General features: G+C 43.9%; 1 protein-coding gene across 1 annotated transcript; it reads left to right on the forward strand.

Moving 5' to 3' along the window:
• Positions 1 to 6236: 6236 nt before the first annotated feature.
• Positions 6237 to 18045, forward strand: LOC110493204 (cryptochrome-2; the record flags this gene model as incomplete). The annotated part of the gene is given in 11 exon segments (XM_090204186.1): positions 6237 to 6305; positions 6308 to 6380; positions 6825 to 7062; positions 7317 to 7333; positions 7336 to 7432; positions 16573 to 16722; positions 16838 to 16901; positions 17317 to 17457; positions 17750 to 17839; positions 17841 to 17896; positions 18003 to 18045. Coding segments are annotated over 11 exon segments (1038 nt in total), but the record flags the coding sequence as incomplete, so codon positions are not given.
• Positions 18046 to 18462: the final 417 nt, after the last annotated feature.

Genomic DNA, 18462 nt, shown 5'->3' on the forward strand with positions numbered 1-18462 from the left:
TGCGTGGCCAAAGGGGAGGGGACTGACACGCTCTTTTCCTTTGCTCCTGGAAGCCTATTGTCTTATACTTGCCATCCCCTCTTGCAGTCTTTGAATATGATGAGAAGGTATGGACCTAATATTGATCTTGGTGCCATGACTGATTTCTCATGTATGTTCTCATATTACCTGGCATGCATACAACAGTCAACAAGTAGCCTAGGCTATGTTTCTCATGTTCCTGGCTGACTTTTTTGTGTGTTCAGGTCTCCCTCCAATCATCATTTTCTAGTCATGCTAATGGGTCAAAGACTGTAAATTAATATCATAGCAGCAAGGGCGTATAGGGTCATCTTGAGACTTTTTAGAGCAATTGTTCCCCCTGGTGGAAAATATGAGGATATATGATAGGAATGCGGGTTACTGTGAGCCTGTCCAATTACACAAATCAGTGGTGTAAAGTACTTTACTTTACCATTTATATTTTTGACAACTTTTACTTGTACTTCACTACATTCTAAATAAAATACTGTACTTTTTACTCCATACATTTTCCCTGACAACCAAAGGTACTTGTTACTCTTGAATACATCTTCCACTGCCATCTGTACTATTGGCCAATGTGCAATCACTGGAAAATAAAATGGAGGATCTACGATTATGAATATCCTACCAACGAGACATTAAAAACTGTAATATCTTATGTTTCACTGAGTTGTGGCTGAACGATGCCACGGATACTATAGAGCTGGCTGAGTATTCCATGCATCGGCAGGACAGAGAAGCTATGTCTGGTAAGTCGGTGGGCGGGGGTGTGTGTCTATTTGTAAATAATAGCTGGTGTGTGATTTCTAATATTAAACAATGGTATTGCTCGCCTGAGGTAGAGTGCCTCATGATAAGCTGTAGACGACACTATCGACCAAGAGAGTTCTCGTTTAAATTATTTGTAGCCATCTATTTACTACCACAAACCGATGCTGGCACTAAGACCGCACTCAACAAGCTGTATAAGGCCATAAGCAAACAAGAAAATGCTCATCCAGAAGCGGCGCTCCTAGTGGCCGGAGACTTTAATGCAGGCAAACTTAAATCCTTTTTACCTAATTTCTACCAGAGGGGAAAAAACTCTCGACCACCTTTACTCCACAAACAAAGATGCATACAAAGCTCTCCCTCACCCTCAATTTGGCAAATTTGACCATAATTATATCCTCCTGATTCCTGCTTACAAGCAAATACTAAAGCAGGGAGTACCAGTGACACACTCAATACGGAGGTAGTCAGATGACGCAGATGCTATGCTACAGGACTGTTTTGATAGCACAGACGGGAATATGTTCCAGGATTCATCCAATGGCATTGAGGAGTATACCACCTCAGTTACCGGCTTCATCAATAAGTGCATCGACGACGTCATCCCCACAGTGACCGTACGTACATATCCCAACCAGAAGCCATGTATTACAGGGAACATCTGCACCGAGCTAAAGGCTAGAGCTGCCGCTTTCAAGGAGCGGGACACTAATCTGGACGCATATAAGAAATCCCGCTACGCCCTCAAACGAACCATCAAACAGGCAAGCGTCAATACAGGACTAAGATTGAATCCTACGACACCGGCTCTGACGCTCGTCGGGTGTGGCAGGGCTCGAAACTATTACAGACTACAAAGGGAAACCCAGGCTCAAGCTGCCCAGTGACGCTTGCCTACCAGACGAGCTAAATGCCTTTTATGCTCGCTTCGAGGCAAGCAACACTGAAGCATGCATGAGAGCACCAGCCATTCCAGAGGACTGTGTGATCACGCTTTCGGTAGCCGATGTGAGCAAGACCTTTTAACAGGTCAACATTCACAAAGACGCAGGGCCAGATAGATTACCAGGACGTGTACTCAAAGTATGCGCGGACCAACTGGAAAGTGTCTTCACTGACATTTTCAACCGCTGGCTGAGTCTGTAATACCTACACGTTTCAAGCAGACCATCTTAGCACATCTGCCACACTGATCCTCAACACCCTGTTCACCCACGACTGCGTGGCCAAACATGACTGCAACATCATCATTAAGTTTGCTGACGACAAGACAGTGTCATTGACAACGATGAAACAGCCTATAAGGAAGAGGTCAGAGATCTGGCAGTGTGGTGCCAGGACAACAACCTCTCCCTCAATGTGAGCAAGACAAAGGAGCTGATCATGGACTACAGGAAAAGGTGGGCCGAACAGGTCCCCATTAATTAACATCAACAGGGCTGTAGTGGAGTGGGTCAAGAATTTCAAGTTCCTTGGTGTCCACATCACCAATAAGCTATTATGGTCCAAACACACAATTTATTATTTATTTTATTTAACTAGGCAAGTCAGTTAAGTACAAATTCTTATTTTCAATGATAGCCTAGAAACAGTGGGTTTAGCTGCCTGTTCAGGGGCAGAATGACAGATTTGTACTTTGTCAGCTCGGGGGTTTAAACTTGCAACCTTCCGCTTACTAGTCCAACGCTCTAACCACTAGGCTACCCTGCCGCCCCATTAAGAGGGCACGACGACACCTTTTCCCCCTCAGGAGACTGAAAAGATTTGGGATGGGTCCCCAGAGCCTCAAAAAGTTCTACAACAGCACTATCGAGAGCATCCTGACCGGTTGCATCACCACCTGGTATGGCAAGTGCTCGGCATCTGACCATAAGGTCGTACGGCCCAGTACGTCACTGGGGCCACGCTTCCTATCATCCAGGACCTGTATACTAGGTGGTGTCAGACGAAGGCCCAAAAAATAGTCAAAGAATCCAGTCAGTCAAGTCATAGATTGTTCTCTCTGCTACCACACTGCAAATGATACCGGAGCGCCAAGTCTAGGACCAAAATACTCCTTAACAGCTTCTACCCCCAAGCCATAAGACAGCTGAACAATTAATCAAATGGCCACCCGGACTATTTACATTGACACGCTACCCCTCCCTTTGTTTATACACTGCTGCTACTCTCTGTTTATTATCTATGCATAGTCACTTTACCCCTACCTACATGTACAAAATAACTTGACTAACCTGTACCCCCGCACATTGACTCAGTACTGGTGCCCCCTGTATATATCCTCGTTATTGTTATTTTTATTGTGTTAATTTTTATTTGACTATTTTTACTTTAGTTTATTTAGTAAATATTTTCTTAACTCTTTCTTGAACTGCATTGTTGGTTAAGGGCTTCCATGTAAGCATTTCACGGTAAAGTCAACACCTGTTGTATTCAGAGCATGTGACAAATCAAATTGATTTGATTTAATATGTGCACCACCATGTCAGAACAGTAACCTAAGTATCAGGGGAAAAGGGACCAAATAATTAGGGTGAGGCTCATGGGCTACTAACCGCTTTCTACACAACATGCACTTAGTATTACTTTCTTAGCCACAGTATACATAACTCCCTGGCATATTACATATTTAATGCAGCAGCATACAATACATTTTTTTGGACTGACCGTTGTGCTGTGCTCACTTGAACAGGAAGGTGGCGCGGCGGTCTTTATTGTGGTCAAATTTTGTCGTGAAACTTTGTCATCAAAGTCTGGCATTCTCTGGATTTATTGTGCTTTTAAGACAACTGGGAACTCGGAAATAAACATGGTCAAATCAGTGATCTTCAGGTCGGAGATCTAGAAAGAGGCCCAAGTTCCCGCCTTTGATTTCCAAGTTGGATGTTCAAAACTTATTTCCCCAGTGAGTTCCCAGTTATATTGAACTCACTGAAGTATGAGATTTCCCAGTGCTGAGTTTCCAGTTGTATTGAACACGACCAATGTATTCAACCTTTTCTGGCCCATGGTTATGAATGTGAATGTTTATCCTTTTATGCTTGGAAAAAAATACTCTTAAACCCAGACCTGGACCACACACCCTCTCCACCGAATAGCAGGTAGGGGAAGCAAAATAGTGATTGATTTGCAGCGCTCCCAAACCACTTTTTGAATTTGCGATGATTTCCAACTTGTGTAATGTTTATGTCCAATGTTTTATGAACACCGAAACGTTTTATCTATTATTTCTCTTTATTTGACAAGGATTGAAAATGATTTTCCAGTAGATTGTCGACGTGACTCATGATGACTGCTTGTCTAGCTTGCTAGCTAAGATTTTGAAGGTATGATGTTGACATGATCAGTCCAATCAAAGCTACTGTAGATATAACGTGATTTGACTTCATTTGATCTGTGGCCAATGACCTTGAGCCTTCTTGGATGGGCACTTCTAATGTAAATCTATGGCAGCACCCGAAGGGGTTCCAAAGTTCTAGCTCACCATGTAAAATTTACATTGACGTTGTGTCCCTGTGAGTAACAGAGCACTGAGCCAATCACGGTGCAACTATAGAAGATTGCCAACACCTACGCTCTGTATTTTCCACGGGCTGCCCCTCCACCACAGAAAGCACTGAGCTAGGCTGAAACACTTGCATTTTGGAGCTGCCTTACTCAAGAAAGAACAAAAGAGACCCGTTGTTTGCATACTGATGTGACACATTAATCCAAAATAACATGCAAAACAGGCACACACACAAAAAAAATGGGTAAACAATGCATTCCAAAAGTTTTCAGACCCGCTGACTTTTTCTACATTTTGGCAGCTTCATTAAATAGTACCCGCAAAACATCAGTCTCAACGTCAACAGTGAAGAGGTGACTCCGGGATGCCGGCCTTCTAGGCAGAGTTCCTCTGTCCAGTGTCTGTGTTCTTTGGCCCATCTTAATCTTTTATTTTTATTGGCCAGTCTGAGATATGGCTTTTTCTTTGCATCCCGTAGTCGCTTCTTTACTGTTGATGTTGAGACTGGTATTTTGCGGGTACTTGTAAGGGATTTCCTCCTCTTCGTCTGAGGAGGAGTAACGATCGGACCAAAGCGCAGCGTCGTAAGCGTTCATGATGATGTTTAATTAAAACTCAGAACACTAAACAATAAATGACAACGTGAATATACAAAACCGAAACAGTACCGTGTGGCCCAAACACTCACGAACCAAAAGTGAAACCCAGGCTACCTACGTAAGTATGATTCTCAATCAGGGACAACAATTGACAGCTGCCTCTGATTGAGAACCATACTAGTACGAACTCAAAAACCAACATAGAAAAACAAACATAGACTGCCCACTCCAACTCACGCCCTGACCATACTAAAACAAAGACAAAAACAAAGGAACTAAGGTCAGAACGTGACAGTACTATTTAATGAAGCTGCCAGCTGAGAACTTGTGAGGCGTTTGTTTCTCAAGCTAGACACTCTAATGTACTTGTCCTCTTGCTCAGTTGTGCACCGGGGCCTCCCACTCCTCTTTCTATTCTGGTTAGAGCCAGTTTGCATTGTTCTGTGAAGGAAGTAGTACATGAGATCTTCAGTTTCTTGGCAATTTCTTGCATGGAATAGCCTTAATTTCTCAAAACAAGAATAGACTGACGAGGTTGAGAAGAAAGATCTTTGATTCTGGCCATTTTGAACCTGTAATCGAACCCACAAATGCTGATGCATTTAAAGTTTAAAGAAGGCCAGTTTTATAGCTTCTTTTAATCAGCACAAAAGTTTTCAGCTGTGCTAACATAATTGAAAAATAGTTTTCTAAATATTAATTAGCCTTTTAAAATGATAAACCTGAATTAGCTAACACAACGTGCCATTGGAACACAGGAGTGATGGTTGCTGATAATGGGCCCATGTACGCCTATGTAGATATTCCATAAAGAATCAGCCGTTTCCAGCTCCAATAGTCATTTACAACATTGATAATGTCTACACTGTATTAATTATCAATTTGATGTTATTTTAATGGACAAAAATTGACATTTTTTTTTTTTTGAATTTTACCCCTTTTTTCTCCCCAATTTCGTAGCATAGATTAGAGCATAGATTAAGAAATTATACACTTTCTGGAGCACTAGTCATTGTCATGTCCCATCTCTTTGATCTGACAAAAATGTTCCCTTTATTCTTTTATGATACAGCATCTTTTCTTTGCCACTCTAACCTCTAAAGTCTGTTGGTCTCCTACCTTTTTGGGGGCACTTCCTTATCTAATCTGATGCACATGGCTTTTTATTCGGATAACTTGAAAATAAAGTGCTAGTATTGAACTCTTTTCCTACAGATACAGATATCCTACAAATATTAATCAAGAGCTTGATTGTCGCTGAGCCTACACACACTGTTGTGTGTTTGCATAAGAAGCCAATCAGATCCAACCATAACACCATCAGCCAACACTGAATCATCCACCTGTTCCAGAAGGGCCTGCGTCTCCATGACAACCTGTCCCGGTTGGGGGCCCTGGAGTCATCAGTGTGTGTGTGTACCCCGTGTTCTTCTTGGACATGCGCACTGGGGCCGTGCGCTGGAGATTCCTCCTGCAGATCAGTGGGCTAACTTGGGTATCCTGATACAGGGTTTATAGTAGCACATACAGTTACCTAGCCTGGGTACCAGTCTGTTTTGCTAACATTCCACTCCTTGTACTCTGTGTCATACGCCAAAGATGTTTAGCATGACAGGAACTGCAAGGAGTGGAAAGATGGCAAAACAGACTGGTACCCAGGCTAAACATTATCAGGTATTTTAGAAATGATATGGTTACATGGTAATTACACTGTAATAACCTATGAATTGATTATTTGGAATTGTCCTTTGCCCGTACTTTTCTTTTTCTGTAAGAAACTCAATATGTTATGAAAGGGACTAGTTGGTATCTAGAAACGTTAATAGCAACAAGATGCACCAACAGAACTGGAAAATGAGTGGTCGGTACTCACAGATTGGTTTGAAATCATATTGATGTGTTCTTCTACCTGGCCCTGCAGTGTCTGGAAGACCTCCACCATAGCCTCCAGGCCATGGGCACCAGGCTGTATGTGCTCCAGGGGCCCTACCAGGGGACAGTGATGCATCCGGTGGCCTAGTGGGGCACCACCCAGCTCAGCATGGACACTGAGATAGAGCCCCACAACACCCAGCTGGACCAGCAGCACTGCATCATGGCCAGAGAGCAGGGACTCAAAATACATGCCACCGTGGCACACACACTCTATTATGTCAAGAGGTGGGTCACAGTGGTGAGTGTTTGAAAGCAAAGTACTTCAATGCCCGCTTTTCTTCTTGGCTGTGTATATGTGTGCGTGTTTGTGTGTCATCTGTGTGTGTTTGTGTGTGTGTGTGTGTGTGTGTGTGTCTTTGTATCTCCAACTGTAAACCCTCCTTGCTTGTCTTCTGACCTCGCTCTCTCCCCCCTCTCCATACCTCCCCCTCTCTAACCCTCTCTCCCCTCTCACTCTCCCCTCTCTCTCCCCACTGTAGGATATTGAAGGCCAACGGAAGGGATCACATCTGACATACAAGAAGTTTCTACACGTCCTGTCCAATCTGGGGGAGCCAGACAAACCTGCCAGAGAGATCACAGCTCAGGACTTCCAGTGAGTACAGTTTATTACTTCTGCTCAAATTGAGGCCTCTATTTTAGGCCGCCATTAAGGCGGTGCTGATGTCAAACTCGCGCTCTTTGGCAATTTCGACTTGTAAAAGCGAGCTATTTTTCAACCCTGGTGCCAGGATTCGGAATTTACCTGTCTTATCAGCTCGCTTCCGCTGAGGTGAGAGGGGTGGAAATATTTGACATGTGTCCTTAAAAATGTGAGCCAATCTTGGCAGTCTTGACAGTAACGCAATTGGTTATGGCTTCCATTTTGCCAGCAGAGGCACACAGTAGTCTAATCAGTAGCCTATAACCAATGTTTTATTAAAATATCACGAGCAGCAAAACAGTCAACAAACGACATGTAGGGTGACAAACCGCCCTTGCTGTCTCTGCCTGGCCAGTTCCCCTCTCTCCACTGGGATTCTCGGCCTCTAACCCTACTACGGGGGCTGAGTCAGTGGCTTACTGGTGCCCTTCCATGCAGTCCCTAGGAGGGGTGCGTCACTTGAGTGGGTTGAGGTACTGACGTGATCTTCCTGTCCGGGTTGGCGCCCCCCTCGGGTTCATGCCGTGGGGCAGATCTTCATGGGCTATACTTGGCCTTGTCTCAGGGTAGTAAGTTGGTGGTTGAAGATATCCCTATAGTGGTGTGGTGGCTGTGCTTTGACAAAGTGGGTTGGGTTATATCCTGCCTGGTTGGCCCTGTCCGGGGGTATAGTCGAGACGGGGCCAAAGTGTCTCCCGACCCCTCCTGTCTCAGCCTCCAGTAATTATGCTGGGGTCAGGGGGCTAGGGTCAGTCTGTTATATCTGGAGTATTTGTCATGTCTTATTCGGTGTCCTGTGTGAATTTAAGTATGCTCCCTCTAATTCTCTATCTCTTTCTCTCTTTATCTCTCTTTCTCTCTCTCAGAGGACCATGCCTCAGGACTACCTGGCCTGATGACTCCTTGCTGTCCCCAGTCCACCTGGTCGTGCTGCTGCTCCAGTTTCAACTGTTCTGCCTGCGGCTATGGAACCCTGACCTGTTCACCGGACGTGATACCTTGTCCCGGACCTGCTGTTTTCGACTCTCTCTCTCTAACGCACCTGCTGTCTCTAACTCTGAATGATCGGCTATGAAAAGCCAACTGACATTTACTCCTGTGGTGCTGACCTGTTGCACCCTCTACAACCACTGTGATTATTATTATTATTTGACCCTGCTGGTCATTTCTGAACGTCTTGAACATCTTGGCCATGTACTGTAATAATTTCTTCCCTGCACAGCCAGAAGAGGACTGGTCACCCCTCATAGTCTGGTTATTCTCTACGTTCCTGTCTTTCTAAGGAGTTATTCATAGCCACCGTGCTTCTACATCTGCATTGCTTGCTGTTTGGAGTTTTAGGCTGGTGTCACGTTCTGACCTTAGTTCCTTAGTTATGTCTTTGTTTTAGTATGGTCAGGGTGTGAGTTGGGTGTGTTTTTCTATAATTTGGTATTTCTGTGTTTGGCCTAGTATGGTTCTCAATCAGAGGCAGCTGTCAATCGTTGTCCCTGATTGAGAATCATACTTAGGTAGCCTGGTTTCACTTTTGAGTTGTGGGTGTTTGTCTTCCGTGTCGGTGCTTGTTGCCACACGGGACTGTTTTGTTTATTCATGTTTATTGTTTTGTTCCAGTGTTCTGTTGTGTTTTGATTAAACATTATGGACACTTACCATGCTGCGCATTGGTCCTCCGATCCTTCTCGCTACTCCTCCTCAGAAGAGGAAGACAAGATCCGTTACAGAAACACCCACCAACAAAGGACCAAGCAGCGTGGTAACGGGCAGCAGCAGCAGCAGCAGCGAGATCTGGACTATATTACAACATGGGACAAAATAGAGAGGTGGTCGGTCGACCCAGGAAGAGTGTCGGAGCCCGCCTGGGATTCTCTGGAACTATGTGAGGAGGGTTACCGGAGAATGGAGTTGGCACGGTGGTCAAGGAAGCCCAAGAGGCAGCCCCAAAAATGTATTGGGGGGAGGTCAGGTAGGAGACCTGCGCCAACTTCCCGTGCTTACCGGAGAGAGAGAGGGACCGGGCAGGCACCGTGTTATGCCGTGAGGTGCACGGTGTCCCCGGTGCGTGTGCATAGCCTGGTGCGGTACATTGCAGCCCCTACTATCGGCCGGGCTAGAGTGGGCATCGAGCCAGGTGCCATGAAGCCGGCTCAGCGCATCTGGTCTCCAGTGCGTCTCCTCGGGCCGGTGTACATGGCACCACACCTAGGCATGGTATCCCCGGTTCACCAGCACAGCCCAGAGCGGGCTATTCCACCTCGCCGCACTGGCCTGGATACGGGGAGCATTCAGCCAGGTAGGGTTGGGCAGGCTCGGTGCTCGAGACCTCCAGTGCGCCTCCACCGTCCGGTCTATCCGGTGCCGTCCGGCGCTGCCGGAGTCTCCCGCCCGTCCGGCGCTGCCGGAGTCTCCCGCCTGTCCGGAGCTGCCGGAGTCTCCCGTCCGTCCGGCGCTGCCGGAATCTCCCGTCCATCCGGGACCCATTGTTAGGGTCCCTAGTCTGAGGTCGGCGGCGAGGGTCGCCGCTCGAAAGAGGCCACGGAGGCGGTTGAGGAGGCGGACAAAGACTATGGTGGAGTGGGGTCCACGTCCCGCGCCAGAGCCGCCACCGCGGACAGACACCCACCCAGACCCTCCCCTATAGGTTTAGGTTTTGCGGCCGGAGTCTGCACCTTTGGGGGGGGGGGGGGGGGGTACTGTCATGTTCTGACCTTAGTTCCTTTGTTATGTCTTTGTTTTAGTATGGTCAGGGCGTGAGTTGGGTGGGTTGTCTGTTTGTTTTTCTATAATTTGGGATTTCTGTGTTCGGCCTAGTATGATTCTCAATCAGAGGCAGCTGTCAATCGTTGTCCCTGATTGAGAATCATACTTAGGTAGCCTGGTTTCACTTTTGAGTTGTGGGTGTTTGTCTTCCATGTCAGTGCTTGTTGCCACACGGGACTGTTTCGTTTATTCACGTTTATTGTTTTGTTCCAGTGTTCTGTTGTGTTTTGATTAAACATTATGGACACTTACCATGCTGCGCATTGGTCCTCCGATCCTTCTCGCAACTCCTCCTCAGAAGAGGAGGACGAGATCCATTACAGCTGGGTTTCTCTATAGCACTTTGTGACATATCGGGTGATGTTAAAAGGGCTTTATAAATACATATTCCAGTTTTTAATATTGGACATTATTTTAGAAAAACATATGTGTCCATGCAGCTTGAAAAGTTGGGCTTCATTCGGCCTTTAAGTGGAATAGTCATTGAATGAAAGGTGTCAGTGACTGTAGGAAGTCTGTTTAGGAGCATCAAGTTATTACAATAGACTGATTATTGTTTTTCCTTTATCATTTTGTTAAAAAATTTGCATCTTCCACTTTCACCTATTGGATCTGTCAAGTCAGGGGAATACCGATGGCTGTCCGTGGTGCTGAATCTGCTTGTAGCCTAGACTATTGTCCTGTTTGTTTGTTTACCTTTCACGTGACAAAGTCACTAACAGGCCATATCTACGGCGATGGTAGGCTATTCTTATTATAATGTTTGGCAAATGTTCAATTGTCCATGGCTCGAACACGTGTGTTGACAAATGTTTCCATGTTAAATCCAATTTTTAAAAAAAATCTGATTGGCTACATGTTTGTTATAACTAGGCCTATTTGGCCGATATACCACGGCTAAGGGCTTTTCTTACGCACGATGCAACAGTGAGTGCTTCGGTACAGCCCTTAGCCATGGTTTATTGGCAATATACCACAAACCCTGAGGTGCCTTATTGCTATTCTAAACTGGTTACCGACATAATTAGATCTGTAAAAATGAATGTTTTGTCATACCCATGGTATACGATCTGATATATCACGGCTTTCAGCCAATCAACATTTAGGGCCCGAACCACACAGTTTATAATATTTAATAAACTATATTCAATGATAGGACAAACATACATGCTTCCTGCCGAAGAGCCCTTAGGCCTACAGATGTCAGATCTTAATTTGACCTCTTTCATTGCAGGAGGAAAATAATCCTGCAGCAGGAGGATTTTAATATCTGAAGAAATATTTAGAATTGCCGCCAGGGGGCAGGTGGAAGCGATGATTGTATTCATTACAGTACTGTAGCTACATTGTACCTTATGTAGGCTACATGCGTATCTCGTGTGAATTCTTATTTAGATTATAATACATTGACATATTTGCAGGGGGTAGATGTATTTTTCGTGAGGGAAAATCTGTTTAATTTTTGTATCAATTGTTTTATTATGTGTTGAAGGCAAGCAATACGTTACATTACTTTGGTTGCCTTAGTGCCTGTGTGACCTTGCGGTTACAGCCACTGAACCCAGCACACATATGCCAGAGTCGGCATGGGTTCAAATCCGTCCTACTGGCCTTTGACTCATGAAAGAACGTCTATTTTTGATGCATTAATTCCGCGTGGTTACATGGTAAAAACAGAAACCACTCGAAGGTTAACAGTTTAGGCATTCAGGGCTTAAGGTCAGGGCTATGGTTTGGGTCATCAGTATTCATAGTATTCTTAGTCCTTGCTTGAGCATTGTGAACCGCCGTGACCCAGTGGTATAAACAGCGCGCCCCCTGGCTCTGAGCCTCGTGAGTGCTGGGCCATTTAGTGACCAGCCTAAAGCCACATTAGGCCCACAAGTTCATTGAGTTTATTTACATTTTCCAAGAAGTGAAACGAATAGTCTAATAATTTGGACATCAAAGAAAAGTGTCACAGATCAACAAAATCATCTTTGGATGGGCTCAAGTGCATGAACATCTTGACAACTTTACAAATATAAATATTACTTTATAAATATTAACGCCACACAATACAGGCTTTCCATCCACACCAAAGCCCATAATTATATTGACAAGTTATACATAGTCTAACTATAAAACGTGGGCGAGCATCCACACTGGAGGAAAGTTTATCGTACTACATTAGGCCTACATCTGTCAATCAACTGATAGCCCATATCAGCTCATCAACTCAGCCAGGGAAACACAAACAGTAGGCTAGTCTATTATCGTATTTCACACCTTTCGTTATGTAACAATGGATAGGCTAACGATGGCCTACAGAATGTAGCCTACTGGAATATAATCAAACAGCAAGGCGCCTATTGAAACCATCAATGGCACAAGATTATCTACATCTGATCGTTAAACTGTGCGTGCTAAATTCACTCGCACAGCTGATCTCAATTGCAGCCATTATTGTTCACCTCATTACCGCTTCCTAAAAGATGTCAGTGTTACCTTAACGTTAGTCCTGCTTGCAACCAAAGTCTTTCAAGATATGTTCATCCTCTGGCTAGTATTGTAATCGGAACAACTTAGTCCCTTTGGAACAGAATAAGGGTGATTTATCTATATGGCAAGCATTCTGTACAATACAAATAAAGTGTTTCCTGGTTTACCACGTCAAATCTACTGTGGCAATTTATCCCACACTTTGTATGAATAGAAGCTGTTGGCGTAGCTTACTGTTATTCATTTATTTGTTTCCTATTTAGACAAAAGTGTCTGGTATGGTCATTTCTTATCAAGACCGGGGGTTAAATCCATAGACTGTCCATATTTTAAATGTGTAAAGGAATCAAGTCAATCGGGGGGGACTGAGTTAATTGTGCCAGAAGGGTGTGGGCCGGAATCAAACCCACGCTGACTCTAACCACTAGACCAACCTAGGCCACAATTGAATTTTGATACACTTGACACTTGTATGTCGTAGACTAGACCAATATCTAACTTGTATTTTTAAAACGATGGTTGTTAATGTGTATGGCTGCATTTCAGATCCATTTTTGCACATTTTAGTGTTGCAGTAATAGGACCTAGACCTAGCGTTTGAGCAAGCGAGCGAGAGATACAATTATTTTGATAGCAAGTCCTGATCCCAATGACTCCATGGAGAGAAAGAGAATTGCTCTTTCAGGGACTCAAGACTTGAGGCTCATTTGAATTTCCTGAAGCAACAGAAAAATTATCCGTGACGAAGAGCAATCAAGTTAAGATTAAGTTCTGACTTGATTCTATTGAGAAATATTGTTGTTAGTTTAAAAAACAGACAGCATTTTTTTTAGGCCTTAGCAATAGTCTATTGAATTGAATCTTGTTTATTGAGTAAGTTTTGCATATCCATGTCCAGACTGCTATTTACAGAAGGCCTAGCCCCTATTTCAAGGTGAATACTCTAGCCTATGTTTAACAATGTATTTCCATATTGAAGCCATGCATTTAGAACAATGTGGACTGCAAACATGTTCAAAAATATTTTGCGAATATGGGTCAGGCTTGTTAACGAACTAGGCTATAACGGACTAACATTCGAATTGGAGTTGATGACAACGCAATACATAAAAGACAGTCAATACACAACTTGAAGCAACCACATATTTAGCCATGGAGCACGTTTTTAAGGATCGTTGTCCCACTAGCGGGACAACTTCCGGTGAAACTGGAGGGAGCGCAATTCAAATAAATAATCATAAATGTTATGGATTTTAAACATTTATGTACATATAAGTGTCTTACATTGGCTGGAAGTTTAAATTCTTGTTAATCTAACTGCACTGTCCGATTTACAGTAGCTATTACAGTGAAAGCATGCCATGTGATTGTTTGAGGACGTTGCCCCACATCAAAATATTTTTCCACCGGCACAGGTTTTATACATTCACAAATAACGATTAAATATTCACTTACTTTTTGAAAATCTTCCTCTGATTTGTCATCCAAAGGGTCCCAGCTATAACATGTAGTGTTGTTTTGTTACATAAAATCCTTCTTTATATCCCAAAAAGTCAGTTTAGTTGGCGCTATCGATTTGAGTAATCTACTCATTCAACATGCAGAGAAAGGAATCAAAAAATCTACCCCTAAAGTCAGAATACGTTTCTATTTAATCCTCAGATACCCTAAAATGTAATCAAACTATATTATTATATTATTATATTATTATTATATTATTTTTCAGAAAGAAGTATGTTCAATAGGAAACCAATTTTAGCAGGTGCGTAATGTCTTCATGGCGCACGCAAACACGAATTTACAAGACTGTGTCCCACTACTAAAACTTATATTTTTTAATAGTTTTTTAATTTACAAGCCTGAAACCTTGGACATAGACTGCTGACACCCTGTGGAAGCCATAGGAATTTCCTCCAGGGAGCAATGACCTTACTCTTGCATTTCTAAGAGGATGGTCTTTCAACAAAAAAAATAATTCCGGTTGGTTTTTCTTTGGATTTTCTCCTACCATATCTATTATGTTATATTCTCCTACATTATTTTAACATTTCTACAAACTGCAAAGTGTTTTCTTTCCAATGGTACCAATTATATGCATATCCTGGCGTCATGGCCTGATCTACAGGCAGTTTACTTTGGGCACGTCATTCAGACAGGAAGTGGAGAAAAAAGGGGCCTATCCCTAAGAAGATTTATTAATGAAGGGGCTAAGCCTCGGCATACCCACAACTTGTTTATTCATCAAAACCCAGCCCTTTCGTGCCACCACCAGCTACTGCATCCATAATTCCTGTTGTGAAAATGGCTCAAATATTTTTGACACCCCCCAAACCTATAACTCTACCGCCAGTGCTAAGATTTACCATTGTGTTGGGTTTGTTAAAGTAAAGCACTTAGTGTCAAAAATTACACGCTTATGGAGTGTATACCTAGATCAAGCCAGATATGTGGGCTCTACAGGTTGCCATACATCTCGGGTAGTCAACATGTAAGCACTTGAGATTTTCTGAGCAGGTACTAAGAAGTCACACAGTAAGTGCAGTTTTCAGTTGCCACCATAAAACCTTCCATGTTCCCCACTCAGCACCAACAGGAATGGGATGAAGAAGGATAGGGTACACAGACAGTTTAATGTTATTTTCTATGGGTCATATGCTGCAGGGATTCCTTCTGTTCTGATTGTGGTATGAGACCTTCTGGTCCCTTTGGGAGCTTCAGTCAGCAGCACACAGAGAGCATAATTTCTCTCCACTGTCCTCTCCTGCGAACACAATGCGTGCCAGTTAATTAGACAGCCTCTACTATAATCAACCAATATTTTGATCTAAGTAGGACAATTTAATCCAAAAGACTGTTTGCCATAATAGAGAATTAAAACCTCTCTCCCTGTGCTAATTGCATGCTAATGATGGCATTAATAGATAGTGTTGATTGGGCACAGCTTCTGTTGTTATTTCCGTGTGTGCGTCATTGAGTCACTGATGGAACAGATGCCTCTCTCTGCTGCCAGATTGCTTGTGTTGGGTGAACTCGCCCGCCAAGGAAGGAATGGGTGTGTCCATATGTTCTAAAGAGATAGTTGACTGAGAAATAACCTGAGATTGACCCTGCCGGTGCCTTTTGTGTGTGTGCTTCAGTGGGAGCACTCTGTTTGTTCTGTTGGTGCTCTAATCTACAATAAATGCCAGCTGTTCAAGCTTCAGAGCAGTGATCTCTGTGTTTTGTTTTATGTGTGCATGTGTGCTATATATTTGAGGCCCTGTGACCCATTCAAATACAGATTAACTATCTGAGCCAGTCAGGCCATCAAAAGCACAGCAAAACCCTACTCTCTGCTGTTCTGCTGCTGTTTGATGTGATCTAGGAGCAGTGTTCTGGGGAGACATACAGGCTTTTCTCCTGTGATGTGAACAGGTGCCACTGTTCTCTGTACAGTATGAAAGTGAATAGGGATAAGAGCCTTGAAGACTGACTCGAAGCCCAGTTTAGACCTACTGGCTGTTGTTAGTGGCTGGAAATGAAGCTTTGGAACACGGAGAGGGCTTGAACATGAACATGAAAGGGTTTGTTGTCCAGGGAGAGGGGGAATAAACTAGACATTTGTGATAGGCTGGAGGAAAACAAAAATAAACATTGTGACACTGCAGTCGTGTCCTCCAGGCTGTGCTAAAGACAGATGTTTGAAAAAAGGAAAAGGGAGCAGAATAGAAACAGATCCGATAACACTCACGGCTGCCCAACATTATTTATATTTGTACTGGGGTAACATTGTATGGATGTTTCCCTTGTATTGTAGGAAGTGTCCTTCCCTGTTGTATGGTGGTAACGTTATAATTATGTTTCCCTTGCAGGACGTGCCCTTCCCCGGCAGCTGAGGAGTACAGTGAAGGTTAGTACAGGGTTCCCTCTGTTGAGGATCTGGGCATTGAAGGGCAGCCAGATGTGTTGTGGCCTGAAGGAGAGAGCCATGCCTTGATGAGGCTACAGAGCACAGGAGGTTGGTGGCACTTTAACTGGGGAGAACGGGCTCATGGTAATGGTTGGAGTGGATTTGTTTGAATGGTATCAAATACATCAAACACATGGTTAGATGCCATTCTATACTCTCCGTTCCAGTCATTATTATGAGCTGTCCTCCCCCAAGCAGCCTCTACTGCTACAGAGACACATTGAGAGCCAGGTACTTTATTACAGCTTCCGATTCATATTTAAAGGGACAGTGAAACATTTAGGCAATTTTGCCATGCATGCTAGCTGTTCCTATAGACTTCCAGTCATTGTGCTAACGCTAGTTAGCAATGGCGCCAGAAACTACCTTAAACTTTCTTCAAACTACACACGGAGACATACAAATGGTATCCATGAGTTCATTTGACTCTGGGTAGTAAATATTGCACTATCCCTTTAATCATGTGAATCCACTCCGAAGTAGATCGACCCCAGTGGCTGCATTATCAATAGATTCATTCGTTTTAGATGTTGATTTTGAAGACCTGAATTTATTTCAATTGCACTAACTCAGATAAATGAACATTCAGACAACATGTGTGATTGTCAATGACGCCCCTGTCCTTTTCCCCGTCTCCCTCCCTCAGGAACAGACAGGCTTAACCTGGATCAACGCCATCATGACTCAGCTGAGGCAGGAGGGCTGGATCCACCACTTGGCCAGACACGCTGTGGCCTGCTTTCTGACCAGAGGAGACCTGTGGATCAGCTGGGAGGAGGGCATGAAGGTAGGGATTGAGGCATGAAGGTAGGGATGGAGGTGTGGGAGACATGTGGATCAGCTGGGAGGAGGACATCAAGGTATGGTTGGAGGGAGGGAAGGATGGGTAGGGAGGAGTGGGGAGACCTGTGGATCAACAGGGAGGAGGGCATCAAGGTACCAAAAATGAGGAAACGTGGGGCAGCGTGGCTGCTGGCTCTAAAATCGGTCACTTTGCAAGGTGTCTACAGTTGTTGGTGTGCTCCTCCAGTAGCTGACTGTGCTTCTCTCTGCATCTCCCTGTGCCCTCTGTGTGTCAGGTGTTTGAGGGGCACCTGTTGGATGCAGACTACAGTTTAAATGCAGGGAACTGGATGTGGCTGTCTGCCAGTGCCTTCTTCAACCAGTACCACACGTATCTTCTGCCCTGTACTCTTCGGGTGACGCACAGACGAAGAATACCTCAGGTAGGGCTCCTGAACACACACACACACACACACACACACACTTTCTCAAACCCCAGATTTATATTTCAGCCTTGTGATTCATGTCTCTCTCTTTGTGTGTCTTCAGGAAGTATTTCCCCTCTAAGTCTATGAGCCCTAGATGGCCATAGAGGAAGTGTTGCTGCAGGCTTGCTGCATCATTGGTACGATGCTGTTTCTGTAATGTTTTTCTTACCATAACTATTGTTAAAGCTACTAGTCCCCTTTTTCAGACTGCTGCTTGTAGTGGGCATTTCCATCTTAAAGGACCCGTGAGCACCAAGGTGAAATTCATAGGAACATGTCAAATTGAGTTTCAAATTAAAGCAACGAGTCAAGATTTTTGAGAAATTAACAAATACATACATTTTTCAACCATTTTCCATCCTAAAAATGTATTTGTACTGTGATGTCCAAACTTGTGAAATACAAACTTCTATGATTGGTTCAGATTTTGTCTGGTCTGGACCAACAAAACGTGCTCTTGTTTTGGGATGGAGCTCATTAAAATAAGGATATTGCATATTTCTACCTTTGTATACCTGTTT

The sequence above is a fragment of the Oncorhynchus mykiss genome, chromosome 17, assembly GCF_057628025.1.
Source record: "Oncorhynchus mykiss isolate SJ-2025 chromosome 17, ASM5762802v1, whole genome shotgun sequence".
Taxonomy (NCBI): domain Eukaryota; kingdom Metazoa; phylum Chordata; class Actinopteri; order Salmoniformes; family Salmonidae; genus Oncorhynchus; species Oncorhynchus mykiss.